Below are 9,260 nucleotides of genomic sequence, written 5' to 3'. Positions count from 1 at the left end.
GAACGCCATCAGGAACACTGGGGCTGCTGCTGGCTTGGCAGGATTCCCCGTGGGTCGGCGGAGGGTGCTGATAAAATAGGGTGGGGGGGCTGCAACCCCCCTGTCCCTAACACCCCCCCGCCGCCGTCCCGCTGCGCCCCGAGCCCCCCACGTCCCACTGTGGCCGCCCTCGAGCGCCCGCCCCCCCCCAAGCCGCCCCCCCAAGAGCTGAAGGGTGACCTTTGCCTGCTTCTAGCACTCTGCTTTACAGTATTGGAAAAAGGTCATAAAAGAGACCCAAATCGCGTTGTATTTTTTAAAAATTTCAGCATATTCTCTGACGTTTCCCCCCCCCCGCCCCGGCTCCCCTCCCCGGCTGCTGGCCGGGGGGTGTCAGGGCAGCTCCCCGTCCCCCGAGGGCTCTTCTTTGCTCTGGTCCATGGAGTCACTGTCGTTGCCCTCGGTGTCGGAGGCGGTGTCGGAGGCGGAGGGCTCGGGGCAGGCACGCGCCGGCGTCACGATGACGGCGCGTCTCTGCTCCTCTTCCTGCAGCTGCTTCTCCTGCGTCCCCTCGATGTGTTGGATCGCCTGCCGAGGGCAACCGACCGCCGTCAGGACATCAGGTCCCCCTGCTCTGACGTACCCTGAGGGGTTAGGGACCCCCCCCAGAACCACCCCCCAGTCCCCCCCTTACCTGAACGATGGTGTCCAGGTTTTGCCGGGACGTGGAGACTGTATTGATGACTGAGGATGGGCCCATGGTGACCACGGTGACGTGATGGGAGGGAGGCGGCGCTGGAACGATCACGGTGGGGTGGTGGGTGGGCGCTGGGGGAGCATGTGATGGCAGGAGCTGGGGAGAGAAGCAAAACCCCCCCCAGTCAGCAGGGCCCTGGGCACAGCGGCGACAGCGAGAGCATCACACTTGTTTGTGGAGCCCGAACTCCTTTGAGGGTCCAAAAAAGCTGAAGCAGCAGCTCGGCTGCTCCCGCTCACCCGTCCTGGACAGACATGAGAGGATGCCAGCTGAAAGCTGCCATCACCTTAGCTTTGGCAGAGCAGAACATGAAGGATTCCCCCTAACTCGAATGGGGAAAGACTTGGGCTTTTAAGCCAGGAGAGGCAAGTGCCAGCCCTCCCATCGCCCCAACCTGCGCAGCTGGGAACCCGCCGCACCCCTCGCAGATCCTCATTAAAACAGCGGATGGGAAGATCCGCCCTAGCAGGAGGCTAAGGAGAGTTCACCTAAAAATAGGCTGAACTTCCCCGGGAGGCGGCCGGCAGCTCCACAGAAGCCGAAGGAGGGAGGAAGCTGGTTTGTCTCCCTCCCTTTGAAGCTCCCCAGGCCGGCGTGCCCCCGGGCTGAGCTGGAGGGCGGCAGCGAGCAAGGACCGTGCTGGCACCGTGCTGCCTCCTCGCTGCTCCGGGCTGGCCTAAGGCTCCCCCCACCGTTGGCAAATCCGATTGTACCGAGGGAAAAGGCTGAAGGCTCCTGTCCCTGCAGTCCTGCCACCACTGCCTGGCAGCACCACCTGCCAGCTCGCCCGCTCCCCTTTCCCAGCCTGGCGGGTGGCAGGGAGCGGTTTGGGGGTCCCCAAAACTCAGTGGGAGTCACGCAGGGAGAGGTGAGGAGGGGTTGGCCTCCCCACTGCTGCGAACCACCCGCTCCGGCACGGGGAGCGTCACCTCCGTGGCTGCTGGCATCACCCGTGGACGGGACAGGTGCCCATTCATCACCCGAGAGCAGGGAAATGTGCCCCGTGGGAGCTGGAGCAGGACACAGCTGAGGGCGTGGGAGCTGCTCCCCACCCAGCGCCGGGGGGGCGAGTTGGGGGCGGCCACATCCAGCACCTCCCAGCACAGCCCTGGAAGACGCAGGCTAGCTAGCAACAAGCTGAATCCCTGCCTGCCAAGAGTGACCCTCCCTGTACAAAGCCCTCTGCACTGGGACACGGGGACGCTTGGAAGCCACCACAGCGTGGTCTAAGCCATGATCTCCGCCTGAAACATGGGGTGCTCGTGAGCACAGCCCCCCCTGAGCGCTTGGGGGTTCATGTGCTGACCCTTTCCCAATTCCCCGAGGGTGACAGCGTTGCTGGGACATTGCTGTCTGACCCAACGAGCCCATGGGAGGTGCCAAGCACATCACCCGGCTGTGCTGCTCGGGGGGTGGGAGGCTACCGGGGTGTCCCCACGGGCGGGCTATGGCCAGGGTGGGCTGGGACAGCGTCCGTGCACTCACCTGGGTTCGGATCTGCTGCTCGCGCTCTAGCTTCTCCTGGTGCAGCAACCTCACCTGCTCCTGCTGCTGCTGGAGCTGCACTTGCTGAGCGATCACCTTCAGCTTCTCGGGGTACATGTGGGCCTCCAGGGAGCGAACCTGCCGGCAGAGAGAGCCCCAACATCGGTGGGGAGCCCAGCCTGCTCCCGGCACAGCACCCCCCAATCCGCAGCCATGGGCCGTCCCCCTCCATGGGACGGATACAAGCAGAGCCAGGGAGCCAGGGCCAAGTGTGGGGTAGAGGTGGCCAGAGCAGACGCCCTGTTACACCGCAGCAGCACCGGTGTCCCCAGGGGGATCCGGCACAGCCACGGCACAGCCTACAGACCGCCAGCACCGTGCTCCACAGGCACCAGCGCTGCAGCCGGATCCGGCCCCGCGCGGCCTCACCTGCTCCTCCAGCATCATGCGGACCGAGCGCTCCTTGTCCAGCTGCTGCCGGAGCTCGATCATCTCCCGCCGCAGATCCTCGGCCTTCTCATCCTCCCAGATGTCCGGCGAGCCGATCCCCTCGTCTTTGTCTTCCGCCCGTCGCCGCTTCGGGGAGGAGCCGCTGAACTCCTGCCGCAGCGACGCAGTGTCAGAGGACAGGGACCAGTTCCAATGCTCTCCCCTCCATACAGACCATGTCTGGGTGATGCCACCCCCTCGGCCGCCTCCCAACACAGCTCCCTGCAGGGAAGGGTCTCCCCAGGGACGTGGGCAGCATGTGGGGTCGATGCCTGGGGACTGATGGGCTCCTGTGTGTGCCCACCCTCCTGGTCCTCACCCCCCAGCCTTGTGCAAACACGCTTTTCACATCGTAACACCCAGGACAGTTCAACCAGGAGCTGCCACTGGGCCGTACCCCAACACCCCAAATGGAAAATGGGACCCCAGCCCTCCTCCCCTGGCCAGACAAGGGATGCTGGGTAGAACAGGACTCCCTTGCCCTGCCAGGAGAGTGTGAAATATCTCCACTCCCTGGCTTATTAGGGCAAAGGGTCTCATCCTGATCCCAAGGAACAGCGACAACGTCCCCTCCCCAGCCAGCCAGGACTGTCCCATCCCCTCCTGTCCTGTCCTTGGGGTGCACAGGCAGGTGCTACCTGGATGAACCGCTTGAGCTGGGTGTTCTGCTGCAGTAGCCGAGTCTTCTCCTGCTCCAGGGAGAAGATGTACTCGGCCGTTTGCTGGAGGATGGCCGCCTGCAGGAGAGCAGGGAGGGGCACACTGAGGCAGGAGAGACTCCGGTGTCCCCTAAGCGCCCCCCTCCTGCTGAGCTCCCTCCCTGCCAGGAGGCAGCAGCACCGCTCCTTGCCTGGCCCTGGCATCTCCATCCAGGGTCTGCTTCACCCCCCCCAGGTGTCCCATGGGATTTCCACCATGGTGAACCTCCAGTTCACCTGTCTCGGGAACTGGACCGGCGACCGAGCGCCTCCTCCTCGCCCCACTGCGCTCTGCAGCGGGAGCACCTCGTCACCCAGGCACAGGCCACCCTGCTCCTGGGGCGCTGGGTGCTGTCACATGCACCCAGTCCGCACCGGGACACCAGGTTTGCGATGCACACGCGCTCCCACTGAGGAAACCTCCACAGGAGAGACTGCCTTGGCTGAATTAACATATGCAAATACACCCAATCACTCTTATCGCCCCACAAGCAACCCTGAAAACCCCCACGTGCAGGACGGGTGTCTGCATCCCGCACGGCCGCAGCCCCGGCGACATCCAGCTCACCTTGCTGAGCTTCTCCCCGTCCGTGTGTGGGATGAGGGTTTTCAGAGACTGGAAGCCAGCATTGATGCTCTGCATCCGCCGTCTCTCGTTGCTGTTGGCGATTTCCCTGCGTATCCGTCGCTCCTGGTCCCGCTGGGTCTCCGGAGTCAACGGGATGTTAGCCAAGCTGGGAGAGAGGCACGACATTAGGGAGGAGGGGGCTGCACCCCTTCCACCAGCTCGCCCCCGCCGTGTTCCCCCCTCGCTTTGCAGTGACAATGCCAAGCCACCAAAGGGATGGGAAACACAGAGAGGACGATGGCTGCAGCGCTGGCGAGCACGAAGTGGGTAGGTGGGTTTCTCAAGCCCCACATCCAAAGCTCTGGGGGATGCATCGACCGAATGGCACCCCCGCTGCAGCCCCCTGGCTCCGCCGGGCTTGGACACAAGTTGCCCCACACCAGCACCAAGCCTGGGCAAGGGGAGCTGAGGGGAAGGCCGGGCACAGCGGGGACCCCCGGGCGGGCGAGGGAGGCTGCGGGCTGGCCGGCTGGGTCCCTGCGGGGCCGGCCGGCGTGTGTGGCCCCGGGAAGGCGGCTCCCTCCCTCCCGCCCCGCTGATGGCTTCCAGATGACAGCTCCCAGCAGAGAAGCCCCCATCCCACCCCAAGCCGCAGCTCCTGCCTGCTTCCTGCCGCCGCCTCCTCGCCCCCCGCGCCCTCACCCCGCAGATGGGCCGGGAAATGCCTCCCAGAGCCGGCGACGCCACGGGCAGCAAGCGAGGAGGGCGGCGGGGAGAGCTCCAGCTGGCCAAGGCCAACACCCGTGGGTCCAGGGTACTGGCCCCCCCAGCAAAGCCCACCACTGGGGGGGTCCAGCTTCTTCCCCGAGACAGCTCAGGGAGCAGGGTGACTGAATCTTGGCAAGAGTTCTGGGCCGCAGGGATGGTGAGTCCACCAAGCAGTGGCCAGCACCAGCAATTAATAAGCCAAGCGCCGGGGCAATAGCTGGCCATTACACCAAACCAACGCGACCAGCAGCCCCTGCCACGCTGCCGGCCATTTCGCCTCCCCGCTGCTGCCAAAAGCAGCTCTCGCCAGGGTGCACACAAGCACCCAGCACCCAGCGGCTGCAAGTCAGGCCGCTGGCGCCGGGGATGCTGCAAGGCACCAAAGACTAAACACAACGGCCGGGCTGCTGGCGCGAGACGAGATAAGGCAGGCTTCAGCCTCTCTCCCAGGTGCCGAACGGCTCCAAGATGGGGAGACAGGACCGTCCCACCCAGCGCCTTGCCAACGCCAGGCTGGAAAGCAAATCCTGGCATCCTGCCCTCCTGCCTTCCCGGTGAGGCCATAGAGGAACCATGGAGGTTTGGGAGTCCAGGGGTGGAAGCAGCCAAGCCAAGCCCTGCTCACAGCACCGCTGGGTGCCCAGGCAGCGCCCAGAGGCTCCCAGGCCACCCAGCGCCTGTTGCAACCGGGGGACACACTGTGACTCCTCCGAGATACACAGGGAGGGGGAAAGATCCCAGCGCATCCCAAGGGGATGAGGAAGGATCCCAGCTCAGCCCAGGGGGATGAGGAAGGGTCCCAGCGCATCCCAAGGGGATGAGGAAGGATCCCAGCTCAGCCCAGGGGGACGGGGAAGGATCCCAACTCATCCTGAAGGGATGCAGAAGGATCCCAGCTCAGTCCATGGGGTCGGGAAGATGTTTGTTCCCAGCTGCCGAGGCAGCGTCCCAGTGCAGGCTGGTGCTGGGTGCTGAGCACCCGCTGCACTGGATTCCTCCCATGCTGCTCCCATGGGTGCCGGGATGGGATGGGTGCTTGGGGGTCTGCCCCACTTGCAGGGAGCAGCTGCCTGCCATGTAGACTGAGAGCTGCCTGCGGTGGGATCCTGGCACACGGCTCCCATCCGGCAGTGGCCATCACCCACCTCCCTGCTCCTGCCGAAAACCAGCCCCAAACTCATCCCCAAAATGTGCTAAACCCCAGCAGGTCTCGGGGACGTCATCCCTTCCTATGGGCAGGGTCTGTCCCCGGTCCCTGCAGCGATGCCCGCTGGGGCTGGGGAGGTGGCTGGAGCACCGCTCCGGGATGTCGGACTGCCAGTCGTGGCCGCGCAAGGGGAATGGGACGGAGAGGCCCAGGACCGGGCAGCACGGAAGCGGTTTCTTAAATACCGGGGAAGGAGGAAGAGCCTGCTTCCGCGCCGGCAGACCTCCCGCAACCTGCCCCAGCTGCTCTTCCTGGGAAGAGACCTGAGAAGTGACAACAAAATACAGAAAGGAGAAAAAACCCATGGATTCAGAAGCTGGCCTGGCACCCAGCACCCCCAGGGATGCGGCAGGACAGAGGCAGGGAGAGCAGGTGGCACCCACCGGGGCCCCGGCACAGGAGAGAAGTCCCCGGGCGCCCCCAGCCTGGTGCTGCAGGATTTGGGTTGGGAGAGCAGAATTTGGTCACAGCCCGGCGGGGACATCACACTCGCCTGGACCTCAAGGGAAACAAATCCAGGGGGTTGTTGGAGCCAGCCACGGCCACCACTGTCACCCTGCTTCTGCCTGGCGAGGAGGCTGGGGGCTCGGCGAGCCCATGGCAGATGTCCCGCTCTGCCCACTGGTGTCTGCCACTGCCCGCCACTAGTGCTGCGGTTTGCACTGGTGGGCAGGGGAGGCACGGCCGTGCAGGCAGGGTGCCCCAAGCTCCTTGAGGTCACAGGCAGGGTGTCCCCGAGCTCGCAAGCAGAATATCCCCACGCTTGCACACAGTCTCCCCAAGCTCAGAGTGTCCCCAGGCTTGCACGAAGAGCATCCCCAAGCTCGCTAAGCTCGCAGGCAGGGTATGTCTGAGCTTGCAAGCAGGGTATACCCAAGCTCACAGGCAGGGTGTCCCCCAGCACCCCCAGCTTGCAGGCAGGGCATCCCTGAGCTCGCAGGCAGAGTATCCTGGAGCTCGCAGGCAGGGCATCCCCCAGCTCCTGGAGCTTGCAGGCAGGGTGTCCCGGAGCTCGGGGCGGTGGAAAGGCAGCGAGGCTCCCCCGGAGCTCTGCCCCACGCCAGGGGTGGGTGTGGGGCCACGCAGCCCCCCAGCCCTGGGCAAGATGGCCGTATTTCCCTGCCCCAGGCGGTTGCCCTCCCACCCAGGCCACCAGCCCACACCAGGCCACAGCCACCCGCAGTGACCAACGTGGGGGACCCCCGTGAGGGCCGCCCCACCTCTGCGGGTCCCTACCCCACAGCTGCACCCCCCGGGGGGCCTCAGGTGTGGGCAGCCCCCCCCCGAGCATCACCGGGCGCAGCCCCCCACCCCAGGGGAGCCTGCGGGGCAGCGGGGAAGTGGGGCAGGGCCACGGGACCCCCGTGGGTCAGGGCTGCCCCCCGGGGGGAGCCTGTGGGCTGGGGCAGGGTCGCCCCACGTCGGGGCTGGGCCCGGGGGGGGCCGGGGTTGCCCCGCAGGGCCCCAAGGGGCCTGGGCCGCCCCCCACGTGTAGTGGGGCCTGACTGCCGAGGGCTGCCCCACGGCGGGGCTGCGCCCCGAGGGGCCCGGGCTGCCCCACGGGGCCTCCACGGGCCCGGCTGCCCCACGGGGCCCCTCGGGGCCCGCGCCGCCCCCCACGCGCGGCAGGGCCCGGCCGCTCAGGCCCGCCCCACGGCGGGGCAGGGCCCGGAGCGGGGGATCCTGCACCGCCCCGCGGGTCCCGGCGCGCCGAGGGCCGGCCCCGCGTGGCCCCCAGGGGCCTGTGCCACCCCCCCCCCCGCCTCCCCACGCGTGGCGGGGGCCCGCCCGCCCGCCGCCTCCCCGCCAGGCCCCGCCGGCCCGGAGCAGCCCCGTGGCTTCGGCCCCATCCCCGGCCGGTGCGTGTGTGGGGGGGGGTGTCCCCCGATCCGCCGGGGCTCCCCCCGCCGTGTCCCCGGGCTTTGTGCCGCCGCCTCCCCGCACTACATGTCCCGGCAGCCCCGGCCACGACCCGCCTCCTCCGGGAGGGCTGCAGAGTCACGGCCAGGCCCGGCAGTAAACACACACCCCCCCCCCATCCACGCACACCCCGCCGGACCCCCCCCCCCACCCCTTTAAACACCCCCCACCCTGTCCAAAAACCCACCCACACCCCCCACGGGGGAGGGGGGGGTGGGGGCGAGCGGGCGGGCGGCGCCTCCCCCCTCCCGGCCACGCGTGGCCGCCCGGCCCCATGTGCGCGGCCGGGACCACGTGCGGGCGGTGGGGCTGCGGCGGCCGCGCTGCGCTCCCCCCCCTCGCCGCCCCGCCATCAATTCACACCCCCCCAAAAAAAAAAAAAAACCTGAAAATGCCTTTTATTTTTTTTTTTCGCTTTCCCCCCAAAGCCGGGGTCCCCCGTCGCCCCCGCGCCCCCACCTGCAGAGCCCGCCGATGACCTCCTTCTCGGATTTCCTGAAGTGCTGCAGGGACGGCACCTTCTGCGCCGGCACCATGAAGTACTCCATGCCGGGGCGGCGGGGGGGCGGCCGGGCCCGGCTCCGGCTCCGGCTCCGGCTCCGGCGGCCTCTGCCTGCGGCTCAAGGCGGGAAACAGCTGGTGCGAGCGCGGCGGCTCCCGCCCGCCCGCCCGCCGCCTCCCCCCGCCCGCCCCCGGCGGCGCCGCCTCCGCCAGCCACCGGCCCATGTAAACAAAGGACGGCGCGGGGAGGGGGGAAGGGAGAGGAGCCATCCCCGGCACCGGCCCCCACGCGGGGCTGGGGGGGGCTCCCCTGCCCCATCCTCTCCCGTCCCATCCCGCCCTGTCCTGAGCCGTCCTGTCCCCGTCCCATCCCGCCTCATCCCACCCTGCCCTAGCCCCATCCTACCCCATCCCATCCTGCCCTATCCTCACCCGTCTTGTCCCCATCCCATCCTATCCCACCCTGACCTGTCCCATCCCATCCGGCCCTGTCCCCATCTGAGACTATCCTACCCCATCCCATCCCATCCCATCCCATCCCGACCTGTCTTGTCCCCATCCCATCCCACCTCATCTTGTCCCATCCTAGCCCCATCCCATCCCATTCTGGACAGTTTGTCCCCATCCCATCCTATCCTACCCTGTCCTGTTCCCATCGCATCCTGTCCTAGCCCCTTCCCATCCCATCCCATCCCATCCCAGCCAGTCTTGTCCCCATCCCATCCTATCCCATCATGTTCAATTCCCATCTCATCCTGCCCTAGCCCCTTCCCTTCCCTTCCCTTCCCTTCCCTTCCCTTCCCTTCCCTTCCCAACCAGTCTTGTCCCCATCCCATCCCATCCTATCCCATCCTGTCTTGACCCCATCCCATCCTGACCTGTCCTCAT

At 67.1% G+C, this 9,260-nt stretch overlaps 1 protein-coding gene across 1 annotated transcript; it reads right to left on the bottom strand.

Annotated features, from left to right (window-relative positions):
* Positions 1–231: 231 nt before the first annotated feature.
* TFAP4 (transcription factor AP-4) lies at positions 232–8,515 on the bottom strand. The gene is made up of 7 exons (XM_074840731.1): positions 8,331–8,515; positions 3,977–4,142; positions 3,349–3,447; positions 2,651–2,821; positions 2,222–2,359; positions 674–832; positions 232–567 (listed from the first exon to the last, which is right to left on the bottom strand). The coding sequence occupies exons 1-7, from the start codon at positions 8,417–8,419 to the stop codon at positions 373–375; spliced, it is 1,017 nt and encodes a 338-aa protein (XP_074696832.1). The 5' UTR covers positions 8,420–8,515; the 3' UTR covers positions 232–372.
* Between the last annotated feature and the right edge of the window lie 745 nt (positions 8,516–9,260).

The sequence above is a fragment of the Strix aluco genome, chromosome 15 (assembly GCF_031877795.1).
Source record: "Strix aluco isolate bStrAlu1 chromosome 15, bStrAlu1.hap1, whole genome shotgun sequence".
Lineage (NCBI taxonomy): Eukaryota > Metazoa > Chordata > Aves > Strigiformes > Strigidae > Strix > Strix aluco.
The sequence above is the reverse complement of the archived record's forward strand: the minus strand, read 5'-3'. Positions and strand labels throughout refer to the sequence as shown.